General features: G+C 40.8%; 1 protein-coding gene across 7 annotated transcripts in view; it reads left to right on the top strand.

Moving 5' to 3' along the window:
* FUT10 (fucosyltransferase 10) overlaps positions 1–14560 on the top strand; it is a 24249-nt gene extending 9689 nt beyond the window's left edge. Inside the window, exons 1-5 of one of the 7 annotated variants that reach the window (XM_061633732.1) lie at positions 2842–3369; positions 5706–6009; positions 6805–7037; positions 11340–12175; positions 13162–14560. In XM_061633732.1, the coding sequence (XP_061489716.1) occupies positions 5933–6009; positions 6805–7037; positions 11340–12175; positions 13162–13386 (1371 nt within the window). In that variant the 5' untranslated portion in view covers positions 2842–3369; positions 5706–5932 and the 3' untranslated portion in view covers positions 13387–14560. Of the gene's footprint in view, positions 1–2841; positions 3370–4459; positions 4636–5058; positions 5075–5702; positions 6010–6739; positions 7038–11339; positions 12176–13161 lie in introns of those variants that run through there. The other 6 variants (XM_061633677.1, XM_061633686.1, XM_061633723.1 and 3 more) reach the window with 6 other exon arrangements.

The following is a 14560-nucleotide window of genomic DNA, read 5'->3' as shown; positions in this document are numbered from 1 at the left end:
TCACATACATAGTATCAAAAATGCATAACTCATTAAGAATACATCATTGTTTAATTTCTCAGCATCTGTCTATTCTGGTCCACTTCTCTGTTCTCATCTTCAGACTTCCTTTATCCTTGACCTTTGGTACTACAAGCTGGGAATAACATCTTTAATTGCTAGCGAAGCAGATAAGTGAAAAACTCCCATACTTTTCATAAGCAAGGAAAACAAGCATATGTTTCATTTTGCATTATTTGATTTCATTATAACATTTTAATTTTAACTCATTGTAACAGAAGCAATATACTGAAGAACTATATAAAAGAGATGCCAGGATGACAGATTCATTCATGGAGGAACCATATGATGAAGAACCAGAAATTTTAGAATGTGAGGTGAAAGCTGCTTTTAAAATACTTGGAAGAAACAAATCACCAGGAACAGATAGCATACGAATAGAGATGCTAAAAGTTACTGAGACTGAATTTGTCCAAATGTTGACAAAAAATTGTCAACAAATATGGAAAAGAAAACAATGGCCCACAGACTGGAAGGGTTTAATATACATCCCAATTCCAAAGAAAGGGGATCTCAGGGAATACAGTAATTATCCAACTATTGCCTTAATATCGCATGCAAGTAAAGTAATGCTCAAGATTCTACAACAAAGGCTCTTACCATATATGGAGCGAGAAATGCCAGATGTCCAAGCTGGATTTAGACAGGGAAGAAATACAAGAGATCATATCGCAAACATACGTTGGATAATAGAACGGACCAAGTAATTTCAGAAGAAAATCACCCTGTGCTTTATACATTATAGCAAAGCCTTTGACTGTGTAGATCATGAAAAACAAGGGAATGCTTTAAAAGAAATGGGGGTGCCACAGCATCTGATTGTCCTGATGTGCATGACAAGAGACTACTGTAAGGACAGAATATGGAGAAACTGATTGGTTTCCAGTCGGAAAGGGTGTGAGACAGGTGTATTTTATCACCCTATTTGTTTAATCTATATGTAGAACATATCATATGGGAAGCGAGATTGGACCAAGATGAAGGAGGTGTGAAAAGTGGAGGGAGAAATATCAGTAATTTAAGATATGGAGAAGATACCATACTTCTAGCAGAAACCAGTAATGATTTGAAACAAATGCTGATGAAAGTTAAAGAGGAAAGCACAAAAGCAGGACTACAGCTGAACATCAAGAAGACTAAAATAATGACAACAGAAGATTTATGTACGGTAAGTTTAAAGTTATGAGGACATTGAACTTGTCAAGAATTATCAGTACCTTGGCACAGTCATTAACCAAAATGGAGACAATAGTCAAGAAATCAGAAGAAGGCAGCTAGGACTGGGGAGGGCAGCTATGAGAGAACTAGAAAAAGTCCTCAAATGCCAAGATGTTTCATTGATCACTAAAGTCAGGATCATTCAGACCATTGTATTCCCAATTTCTATATATGAATGTGAAAGTCGGACAGTGAAAAAAGTGGATAAGAGAAAAATCAATTCATTAGAAATGTGGTGTTGGATGAGAGCTTTGCGCAGACCATGGACTGTGAAAAAGACAAATAACTGGGTGTTTGGACAAATTAAATCAGAACTATCACTAGAAGCTAAAATGATGAAACTGAGGTTATCATACTTTGGATGCATAATGAGAAGACATGATTCACTGGAAAAGACAATAATGCTGGGAAAAACAGAAGGGAGTAGAAAAAGAGGAAGGCCAAACAAGAGATGGATTGATTCCATCAAGGAAGCCACAGACCTGAACTTACAAGATCTGAACAGGGTGGTTTATAACAGATGCTATTGGAAGTCGTTGATTCATAGGGTTGCCATAAGTCAAAATCAACTTGAAGGCACACAACTGAAAACGCAAAACAGATGGGGTCTGTCTGATATGTAGCAGGAGGGAATTCTAAAGGGTGGATGCTGCCATACTCAAGGCCAGATTCTTACATTGTGTGGAATGGACTTCCTGATAAGAAGATATGTGCAATATACCCTCCTCTCCTGCAGAATGTAGTGATCATTGGGTGTATAAGGGGTGGGACAATCTTTTAGGTATCCTGGTCCCAAGCTGTATAGGGCTTTGTACCCTGGAACCAACACCTTGAACTTAGCTCATTAGATAATTGGCAGCCAGTGCAGTTCTTTCAGTGAGAGCACAATATGGCGGAAATATTCAGCCCCAGTGAGCAGTCAAGCCAAAGCATTTTGCACTAGCTGTAGTTTCTGGGCCAACCTGAGGCAGCCCCCATTCCCATCTAACAAATGAATCTCCCCTAGGAACATTAAGTGGAGCTGGGGGGAGGCATAAGTAAGTCCAGAGTCAAGCATTACTTAACTGAGCACTAGCTGTCCTGAGTGTTTGTGTGTGTGTATGGGTATTTATTGTTTGTTTATTACATTTATATCCTGCCTTTCCTCCAAAAGCTGCAAGGTGACATACATAGTTCTCCCCGCTGCATCCCAACAACTCTTGTGAGGTAGGTTAGGTAATTGGCTCAAGGTCACCCAGCGAGTTTAATGGCTGAGTGGGGATGGATATATATATATATATATCAATCCATATTTATGAATATCAATTCATATATACATATCAATACTGGAAGAGTTCAAAAAGACGTATTGTTGCTGGCTGCTGGATTCCTTATTTTCGGTTTTATGAGAAGTGCCTTGAGAAGAAGGTGCGATACATAAATATTTTAAATAAAGACTTGTTAAGCATTACGATTATGTGAAATACGGAACTGATCGACCTTAAATGATGTGCACGTGTGTCTTCACTGGTTCGTGATGATCTCAAAAGGCTTTTTAGCGCGTCTGATAGATATTGCCCCTGACGCAGGACATTCTCAAATTGGCAACTCGCTTTAGCATAATGCAGCAAACAGTCCGTCCTTCAAGGCTAGAACTGCAACCGCTGGCTTCTTTAAGGCGCCCTTTCAAACGAGAAGCCCGAAGCCATCCCCCCCCCCCAAAAAAACTAGGCTGCTGCTGCTGCTGTTTAATTTATTTAATTTGATATCGTTGTTTTTCTTGCTTGGCACTGTCAAGAAGAGATGTCTTCACTAAAATGACGCGCCTATTAGCGTAATTAGACTAACTTTCCTTTACCAAATCGAGAGAGAGACACACACCCTCGGTAATTCCGGGCTCCTGTTCGGCTTTCCCAAAGCGGGATCCTACGTGAAACCTGGAAAGTGGACATTCATGAACTGGATTTCCCAGACGCTTCACCAAATGGACGGTTTTGGTACAGTAGCTCCATCCTCCTCCTCAGGTTTTACCGTAATCCTGCGGGAGGGGGGAGTACAAACTGAAAGTAAAAACAGCCTAGCAACCACAAGAGAGAAGAGCAGTTGTCTGAGGTGAGTTTTTTTTTTAAAAAATACAGAAATAAATATATATAAACACACTCAGGGATAGGTCTCCTGTTTACAGTCTCGGATGGTACACAATATGAAAGAGCTGCCCGCAGCTGTTGAATGTATTAAAGGACTGGGAGAAGGAGGAAGAGAAGAAAGACTTTCCGTACTCTGACGCTTTTTTTTTTTTTGAGCTGCCCTTATAAAAGGGCCATTTAGTTCTGTAAAGGAGCAATCTGTCAATCAGTAGAATATGCCACAGAAATGCAAGGGTTTGAATTCAGGTTTCCAGTGGCATTTTTCTGCCCCGTCCCCAATGCCTGTAAGAGAAGGCGGATGGAGAAAGCTTTACTTGCTTAATTTTCACCTTTTATTTTATCTTTGTGCCGGGAGCAGCTTCAGTTTGTCATTACTGTTGGAGGCAGAGGAGCATGGCCAATAAAGGGAAGCTGGCAACTTTGCCTTTGGAAACTTCTGCTGTTCAAAGTAATCCCCCCTCCCCCCCGGCATTACTCTTGTGAGCCTTAACCTGTTAACATTAGTATCAGAATATCCCTTAAAAGGAAACACAGTGCTTCAGGGAGAGAGTGCAGTAATCCACCAGGATAATAATAATACCACCAGGGCCAAGAGGATGCCAGCCTGGTTAACAAACCAAGGAATTTATTAATTAGAGGCAAGAAGATTTCCTTCAGAAAATGGAAGTCTTGTCCAAATAAAAAAAAGAGAAATGCAAACTTTGGCAAAAGAAATACAGACAATAAGGGATGCGGAAAAAGAATTTGAGGAGCACATTGCAAAAAACAAAGACCAACAACAATTTTTCAATACATTAGTAGCAGAAAATGAGCTAGGGAGTTTGGGGCAGACAAAGGGAGTCAAAGGTGTGCTAAAGGAAAAAGAGACTGGATAGGGAAACTGGATGAATTCTTTGTATCGGTTTTCACAGTGAAAGATGCAGGGCAGATCCCTGTGCCTGAATTAACTTTCTTGGGAAGGGAATCTGAGGAAGTGTGGCAAATACTGGCGACAAGGGAAGAAATAGTAGGCCTTATGGACAAATTAAAAACTGAAACTGTTGCTTTCATCCACACATGAGCACTTTCGGTTTTATGCCTCCGAAATCTATCCTGATATTTCCCATCCACACTAGTGGGTAGTACTTGATGGGCTGTAGTTGTGCTGTGTGTTGTTGCCCCCTCCCCTCAATTGTTACTTCCCTACCCACCCTGAGTTCTGGAAACCAGAGGTCCAGTTGTGGGCATGCATGTAGGTATTTGTTTAGCTGTATGGGGTGTGGTATTTTTTTAAAAAAATACAGGTTTTCTGATAGATCAGATTTTCACAAAAATAATTTTAAAAAATGTTTGTTTCACTCCAAACTGAGATACCTGAGAAACGCTGTGGGCATGTGTGCAGGCATTTGTTTACTTGTGCACTCTTAACTTTCATTTTTTTATTAGTTTTGAAGTACAACTTTTTCTATATTCCTGATTTTTTTTTAAAAAAAGTGTGACACTGAGCCAGGCAAGGCTCCCATAAAAGTTTGTTGCTTCACTTCCTGTCCTTTCTCTTTCCCAGTTCCTGTTCCTGAAAGGGCAAATTTTATTTTTAATGTGTTCCTTTTTTGTGCAAATCTGAGTGAGTGTTTTTTTTAAAAAAACAATAATTTAAGGCAGCACCAGAAGTCAGCATAGCAGACAAAACAGTAAGTACTTCCTCACATAAAACAAAAGAAGTACTTTTTCACATAGCACATAAACGATAGAATTTGCACAAGGTGTAGTGATAGCCACCAACTTAGACGGCTTTAAAAGAAAAATACAAATTCATGGAGGACAAGGGTATCAGTGGCTACTATTCATGACAACTATATTTTCCTTCCACTGTCAGAATTGCCTCTGAATAGCAATTACTGGGATTCACAAGTTTGCAGAATGTTCTTGCACTCAGGTCCTGCTTGTGGGCTTTCCATAGGCATTTTGTTGGCCTCTGTAAGAATAGGATGCTGGACTAGATTGACTTTTGGTCCAATCCAGCAAGATTCTTCTTATTTCTTATTCTGCTTCTGCTGTTCATAGGAAAAGTCATGTTGCCTGCACAGTCTCAAAGGTATCCCCATAGCCATAAGGACCAGAAACGTGTTGTCCATTCCTGAAATGAAAGTCTATGCTATTTTATACTTGTATGGAATCATAAAACACACAAAGCCATGTCTAATGAAATAAATTTGTGTCCAATATGTTTTTGATATAAAGTGGATTAGTCACCCCCACCCCCACCCACTGCCACCAGTGTCTCTAAAATATGCCTTTGAAGTGTGTGTTTTGATTTAGCAGATGCCTTTACTTCCAAGAAATCCTTGGTTCCAGAAGCTGCATGATAGAAGATCAGAAATACACCCAATTTTTGATCGCTGCCCTTGATGGTAACTCTTCCCCCATCATTGTTGGCAATGGAGAAGGACCAGAACCTACAGGGAAACAGCAGTAAGATCATTTCTGGAGTACGTTAAATAATCCCGAAGAAATCACGTGTGCATTATATGCCTGAATGTAAAGCATGAATGCAGTGCGGAAGAAGAGATTTTGGGCATCCTGCTTCTGCTTTATGGCCATCTTTTTTCTTCTTGTCACACTCCAGGTACTACAGATCCTCAGGGGAGGGAGTTTAACAATGAACAGGTTAACCTGATTGGTCCTGTTTTGGAGGAAAAGCACCTACAGCCCCCTGGCCCAGAATGAGCTGCAGGGCTCCATACTAGATCAGGAGCATGTTCTGGATTGGGGGGTCCATGGTTGTTTTTTGTCCAAAATAGAACCAGCCTGATTAGAATGCTTGTTTAAACATGTGATTAACATAACATGCAGTTTGGACCTAAGAAATTGTCAAAATAGGAGTTCTAATAGTTCTGTGTATATTTACTGCAGTTGCTATTGAATTCCATTGGTATTATTAAGGTCAACTAGCTAGGTTTCCTCTTGTATCTTTAAAACTACTCTGATGTGTAGACAAGAGCAGGTGAAGCTTTTTTACAGTATGAAGACAAATATTGTGGTCAAATGTCTTATCAAAACACTGTTAAAGACACAGCTCCAGTGGTTGATTGAAAAGTTGGCAGCCTAATCACTCTTAATGATTAAAACTGACCCAGCATCATAAATCACATGAGACTGATAAGGGCACAGCCCTGGAATAATTTTCCCAACTACAGTCTCTGGGACTGAAGAAGGACTAAATACTATGGAGACCAGGACACATTTTTTCTACATTTTAAATTGATGTCAAGAGGTACTGTATTATACAGGAAGAGGAGTTCATGCCAGGTTTAATAAGCTTTCAATAAGGGTAGATTTCTCTTTTCCTCCAAAAGGTGGTTGTAGAACTTGGAAAGTCTGAAAGGATGATGATGTCAAAAAACTCAATTTCATACAATAGTGCCTTGAAAGAGGAAGGATGGCAGAAGTACACCTCTCTGTTTGTAAAGAAACCAGAACTTCACAGCAACACAAAGATCATTTTGAGCAAAGGCAGATATCCCATTTTGCTGTGGTGGTCTCCACTGACTGGAGAAACTGGACGGCTGGGTCAGTGCGGAGAAGATGCTTGCTTCTTCACAATCAACAGGACTTATCAGCACAACTCTATGACAAAAGCGTTTCTGTTCTATGGTAAGAGGCGGGTTAATTTTATTTTTCAAGATACTGAATGACATCTTACCCTTCCCTCACATAGGGCATCTGTAGTGTGGCTGCCAAGCTCCAACAGAGAAAGAAGTGAGGACCTGCAGCAAAATGTTGCAGTATGCAGTGCTGTTCAGGATCTCAGCCATTCCATTCTTCCTGGTTTTCTGCCCTCTTCCCCATCAGTCAGCATTCCATGGCCTCTGACCACCCTCAGATCTCATTGGCCTGTTTGTGGTTTCTTCCGCACCCTTAAGTTTTTTCCTCCTAAAGATTTGTGTGTGTGTGCTTCTGCAAACTTTGGAGTTAGCCATGAGCCTACTGATACCTCCCTTTTGTGTGGAGATGGTGCCATTTTGACTACCTAAGCAATGGCACTCACAGCTGAACATTGGAAACAGAGGAAAGGATGCAAATATTCAGCTGGGGAAGGACCATAACTCAGTGGTAGAACATCTGCCTTGCACACAAAGTGTCCCAAGTTCAATCCCTGGCATCTCCAGGTAGGGCTGGGACAGGCTCCTTGTCTGAAACCCTGGAGAGCCACTGTCACCAGATGGACCAATAGCCTGACTTGGGCTAAGGCAGCATTCTATGTTTCTTCCAAATAAGTTCTACTGCATTAGTCGGCGTCAGAAAAACAAGAGCTTTATGGTACCTTAAAGACAGATTTATTCAGGCATAAGCTCTAATGTACTAGAGTCCACTTTATCAGATGCATTAAATGTTGGCTTCAGTTGAATTTGTGTGTGTCTTAAAAAATTATACAGTGAGGACAAATGGCAATGAAATGCAAAAAGTAGTCTGACAATTGTTTGTACAATTCTCAGTGGTAGTAATCAGTGGTAACACAATCATCCCAGCATTGCTAATTTAATTTAAACTTGAAGTGGAACAGGAAACCTTTATCTCAGTTCAAACCTAAATGGACATAATCATATTTCTTGATAAGCTTCAATTCAGCGCATTCAGGCTGAAGCTTCCCTTTCGAATTGCTTTGTAGCAAGACAGAAATCTACACAGAGCCTGACTATAGGTTATGGTTGCCAGTTTTTCAAACTACCTCTGTAGCTGTGTTTTGAACAGGAGCCGCTTATGCAGGAATCAGTAGCTGAATTTTTGCACTGGGACTCATTAATACCCATTAATTGCTGCAGATCAAGCTGCAGTTACAGACACAGCTACAGAAGCTGGTTGAAGAACTGGCAGTCCAGTTAGAGATTCATGAATGGGATGGGGGGATGGGCAATAGGAAGGACTGACCTAATTTTTGAAAGGAAATAATTCCTGTTAAGTATGCTTGGGATTTAGACTAACTGAATTACTTCCATGTCAGTGTGTCTAGGTTTGTAGCTTATGCATTCTCTCTGGACCTAAATACTTTGACCTTCTCCACACACAAAATCTGGAACAGCTTGTTTTTAAGACCAGTTTGCATGTCAAAAGCCTCCTCTGCCCAACTGACTGACTGGGTTTGAACATCCCGCCCCCCCCAAGTTTAAAAAGTATTGAAGATTCATCAGGGAACTGTAGGGGCCGTGGTGACGGGGGGGGGAGGACTGCAGATGGCACACTTGTTGACACCCCTCCTTCAATCACAAGTGGGCATTGCTTCATTTTTTAAAATAGAAAAAATAAAATGTACAAAATTTGCAAAATACAAATTCATTAACAAATGTCATAATGAATACAAAAATATATAACATAGCAACTGATTGCAATACAAAATTATGTTTCAACATCCAGTTTAATAACAGCACCTCAACTCATGAGCAATGATCTCATTCCCATGAACTTAAAATATTTATAGAGAAGTAATTCCAATATGACACTTGGTGGATTTCCAAAAGCTAAATATTATTGGAATTTAACTGAAATTGAAATTTTGCAGATTAGAATACCCTTGATCCAAAGTTCTATTTATTCACCCATCTCAAAGGGCCAGTTCCTGAAATTAAAAATCATATTTAATATAGTATCAGTAGCATGCTTTACATTTCCTAAATATCAGTAGCAAAAAGGAAATCCTCGACTTAGAGAATGGTTTACGAAACTTAGGGATTTGGTAACATTAAGCAATGACTTGGGCTTTGTGGATGAAAATAGGGAGATCCCAAATTAAGAGGTCTGAGCAAAAATGGAGGCCATTTAGAGAACACTGGAACAGGAAGAGAAATACCATTTGTGGTTATTCGTTTCCCTTACTATAGCAGTGGGTCTTACTTCTATGCAAAGTGTTTAATACTGGGTTATTTGTAGATAATAGGTCAAAATAAATAGCCATAAAATCAAAGTATTTGCTCACAGGGTCTTTTCGTGTTATTTTCTAAACAGAAACACTACACACAGAACACAGCTCAGTGCATGCCACTTGGGGAACTGCTGTCTCTTACTCAGAAGGAATTCTATGTCAGTATAGGGCTCAAGAAGCACATGGCTCTAAACATGTTTTGGAGCTCCTAGATCACAAGCAATGGTCTTGTGGATTTTCCCACTGGCTCTTGGTTTTCAAAGTTTGGGCATTTTTGATCATTGCAACTTAAAATTTCTTTCTGCAACAATAAGGACTAGCTATTTTCTTTGTTAAACCCTTTTGGCAAATATGTAGAAGGTACACACACAACTGGAGGTATGCCAATGACTCACGTGATACCCATCCGGGGCTTAGCTCAACCCATCATTCTTTATTTTGTCACATACTTCAAAGTTTGAAATGCACTCAAAGTTTGCAGTCTTATTGTGCATTTTCTCATCATAAGCTTCTTCATGCCTCTCCATCTTATTCTGGTCTGAAGCATATGTGTTGTCATTTCTTGAATCCTTAAGTACTGATTGTGTATCAGTTTGGCTAAGATTAATGCATTGTATCAAATCAGTCAGTCATCTCAGCACTTTCACCTTGGAAGTTTATAGGTTTCTTTTTGCATATTCTTTATCTTTGTCATTAATAGACTGCTCCTACTTTCTTTTCTCAATACAAACTGGACCCTAGAATAACACTTAAAAGTAGAAGTGTCCACTCTAGAGTGATCACTGTTTCCCAGTTTACAATAGTTTTTTTAATACTCATAGAATCATAGAATCACAGAATAGTAGTGTTGGAAGGGGCCTATAAGGCCATTGAGTCCAACCCCCTGCTCAATGCAGGAATCCAAATTAAAGCATTCCCGACAGATGGCTGTCCAGCTGCCCCTTGAATGCTGCCAGTGTCGGAGAGCCCACTACCTCTCTAGGTAATTGGTTCCATTGTTGTATGGCTCTAACAGTTAGGAAGTTTTTCCTGATGTCCAGTCGAAATCTGGGTTCCTGCAACTTGAGCCCATTATTCGATCAAGAAGAGATCCCAGCCCTCCTTTATGTGACAACCTTTGATGTACTTGAAGAGTACTATCCTATCTCCCCTCAGTCTTCTCTTCTCCAGGCTAAACATGCCCAGTTGTTTCAGTCTCTCCTTTGTATCCAGTATTTCTCTGGTGGGTGCAGTGCAATTTTTTAATTTTATGTTTCGCTGCCCTGAGTTATTTTGTCAAAGTCTCCATTTCTGAAATTCAACTCACAACATGCAGAGTTACTTTCTTTAAAAAATATGCAGCTACCCCTGATGAATGCTGCTCGAATCCACTAGCAAGAAAAGTAGATAACCACAACTGTATTTCTGAAGCTTGAAAGTTTTGAAAACAGTTTCATGATTCCCATGGAGCTGGTGATTTTTGCGCTGAGTTATTTCAGCTGTAAATCACAATACTGACTTTTTTATCAGTCTCTTCAGACCTGTAATAAAAAAAGTTCTTTTCAAAATACTTGTTTTGAGAATATTCCCTTTATAATTCAAAACTATATATATGTCTCCAAGCATTGGGAATACAAAGAAATCAGGATTTATACAGCATCATGCATATGTGTGATGTGTGTGTGTGTGTGCGCGTATATATATATAAACAAAAGGTACTTGTCGCAGCATTTTCTATCCTACAATGTTTTATGAAGTCCACAAAAATAGCAAATTAGCATAGACCTACATAGAAGTATCTTGGAAGAGGACATCCTCAGCTGGAGCACTCCACGCTGCAACATCTTGTTGCAGTTCCCACTTGTTTTTGCCCATTACTAAAGTGTTGTGGGACTGATTCATAGGAAAGGGGATGCTGGTGGCAAATACTATGCCGCCTTGGTAATATGCAATTCGTATTGTTCAAGGAAGTACAGCCAGATAGAATAAACTTTTCCAAGATTTTTTTAATTGAGAGGAATGCTGTCTTGCCCCTCCCCATTTGTATTTTTAACATCTAGGCACTGACTTCAGCATAGATGGCTTACCTCTCCCCCGTAAAGACCACCATGACTGGGCTCTTTTCCACGAGGAATCGCCCAAAAACAATTACAAGCTCTTCCAGAGACCTGCTATCACTCTATTCAACCACACAGCAACTTTCAGCCGTCACTCACACCTACCGCTCACCACACAGTATCTTGAAAGTATTGAGGCCTTAAAGTCCCAGGGGTACATGATTTCTGTGCAAAACAAGAACAGCCTGAGAAAGAGGCTTGCACCACTCGTCTATGTACAATCCGACTGCGATCCTCCCTCTGACCGGGACAGCTACATAAAGGAGCTGATGGCACACATTGAGGTGGACTCCTATGGTGCCTGCTTGCATAACAGAGATCTGCCAGAGCAGCTTGGAAATCCAGCTTCCATGGACAGCGATAACTTCTACAAGATCCTCACCCAGTACAAATTTGTCCTTGCTTTTGAGAATGCAGTCTGTGAAGATTACATCACTGAAAAGCTTTGGAGGCCACTGAAGCTGGGTGTGGTACCAGTTTATTACGGCTCTCCCAGTGTTGAAGATTGGCTTCCCAGCAATAAGAGTGCCATTCTAGTCACAAGATTCTCCCACCCCAAGGATCTGGCACAATACATCAAAGCTTTGGATGCAGATGACAAGAAATATGAGGCCTACCTTGAATGGAAGCTGAAAGGGGACATCTCCAACAAATATCTGCTTGCTGTTATCAAGGAACGCACATGGGGAGTGCAAGATATCATGAAGGACAATTACATAGATGCCTTTGAGTGCATGGTGTGTACTAGAGTATGGGAAAATATGAGAAGACAAGCAAAGGTAATTATAAATGTGTCTGCCCAGTTCTAGCCAGGCCCACAGGGTCTCTAAGCCAGATCTTTGGATACTTTGTAGCAGATAGGACGGACATGTACTGGCTAACAGATGTGGGGACACAGATAAGCTCTTCAGGACCAAGGAGAGCTCCCAAGAAACACAGGTGTTGTTCTCACAGAGTCCCAAGGTTATATGAGCCCTTATAAAAGGAGCCTGTAACCCACCCAGCAATTGTTGGACTCCATATCCCATTAGTTTCAGCCAGCATGTCCATGGTCAAGGAATGAAGGAAGTTGGAGTCCAACAACATCTGCAGGGCCACAGGTTCCTCAATCACGCCTTACAATATACCCCAGTAGGGCCTCATGACTTCCAGAACTATGCTTCTTAAGCAGAGTTAAAGGGGAGTTTAAAGGGACAGGGGTTGGGCTTGAAGCATTGCATTGTGGTGTCATGGAATAGCCTCAAATGACACTGTTCTGGTGTATGACTTGACTGATGTGCCCTGTCATGTTCCTTTTAAAAGTGTATACTCTATTTAGATATGACAGTAACCATTGTTGTATGCTGTCAGTTTGGGATTAGATAAGCATAAATGGCTTTGAGGTGCATTGTGCCAGTGGCACAAGCACCATTTTTGTTTAAAGGAAAGAAATGAAAAAGCAAAAAGAAGTTTTTAGAAATTATTTATTATATTGCACTCTTACATTTGGCTCCCAGAGGTCACCCATCCAGGTTACTAATCTGGTTTGCAACTGCTTAGTTTCTGCAGTTTTACAGGGATGGATGTTTCCTGGCCATTCACTGGTCCCAGAGAAAAAATTCCCTATTAAAGGCTGGAGTTAAAAGAAGAGCTGCAGACCTCAAAGGCTAAAGATTGTTTTGTTAGTTAAGTAAGAGAGTGTATTCATTCTCACATCCTACGTGCTTACACGGTGGTTAATACAATTCAGATTGTGTTTCTTTTTTTCCTTTTTTTTTTGCGCCAGGGAATGTTACCAAGAAGGTGGAATGCAGAAGCTAGCCACTTGAGTTGCCCCAAACCTCAAGCGTTTGATTTTTCATCTCTGAATACACACAGAATGGCTCTGCAGGAGATGTGGATACCGAGCTTCGAACAGTCCAAGAGAGAAGCTCATGTGCTGAGGCAGCTGGTAGAAAGGAACAGAAATTTCACAGCTCGGGAGTTTTGGACTCTGGTGTTTAGAGAATGATTTTAGAAGAAGACAATGGGTCCTTGCCTTAAGCCGGGGGGGGGGGAACAAACAAACTTAAAAAATGTTCTATAAAAAAGCCTTTATCAAAAGCTGTTTATAGGATGCCTTAATAAGAGAGGAAGCCATTTTAACAACTGAACATGCAGTGAGAAAATACAGTATTCAGTGAATACTAATCAAGAAGATGAATGACCCAGTTGGGTCATCTTACAATATATATATATTTTATACTAACATTTAGCATAAATTATTAATATAAATTATTAGTGTAATTAACATTTAAACGTTAACAACAAAATGTAGTAGTTGTTGCCTTTCTTTGGGTCTCTGTGTGCGTACTTCTGCTCCACAGTTGCTTCCAGGCTGGGGTGAAATATGTGTCAAGCCTTCCACCCAAGTGGTTCAGCTTCCTGGCATCTCTCGAGCAGAATACCCAAGGGATTGGGCATTGCTGCTCATGTCATCGATGTACACTTGCTGGGAAGCCAAGCCACATGGGAAGAAGGACTTCTTCATAAGTGAATTGCAGAGCACATTAGGGGCAACTGGAGGGGCAGTATGCCAAGCGCACTGAAAAAAGGATAAAGAAAAGGTGGCCTTAGGGAGAATGTCTCACCCAAGCATGGGAGAGCCAGTTCATGTGTGGTTAGAGCTGTTTTCTTGTGACTGGATTCCATGCCACTCTGACCAGTTCTATGAAGAGCCACCTTGTGGTCTGAATGAATTAACAACCTTGTTTATTTTCCTTTCTGGCTTGGCCAGGGTGGTGGTGAAGAAGGAAGAGGGAAGGTACCCTGGGGTGGGAAAGAACACCACAGTTCCATTGATCCACAGTTCTTACCAGATATGATCTATCTAGAAGTATTGTAAACAGCTGTGGCAAGGCGGCATCTACACGCGCTGATAATGTCTGAAGGACTCCCTCAAGGAGGAAGAGCTGACCATACAGAGGCTCATGGAAGTAGGAATGATGTTTCCTGACAGGGCTCTTAGACCATTAAGGCCTGCACAATGTCATGATCTGGGGCTTGAACTGGGTATCTTAAGATCTGAGCTACTTGGGACTGGGAGGACTGGGGCCCCAGAGTCCTCTTCAGGCACAGAAGAGGTGTGCAATACAGGCCATGCTTGATGAGTCATCTTGGTCAGTTTAGGTATAAATACAAGACCA

Source organism: Rhineura floridana, chromosome 1 (assembly GCF_030035675.1).
Source record: "Rhineura floridana isolate rRhiFlo1 chromosome 1, rRhiFlo1.hap2, whole genome shotgun sequence".
Lineage (NCBI taxonomy): Eukaryota > Metazoa > Chordata > Lepidosauria > Squamata > Rhineuridae > Rhineura > Rhineura floridana.
Note: the sequence above shows the minus strand (reverse complement) of the source record. Positions and strands in the feature narration are given on the sequence as shown.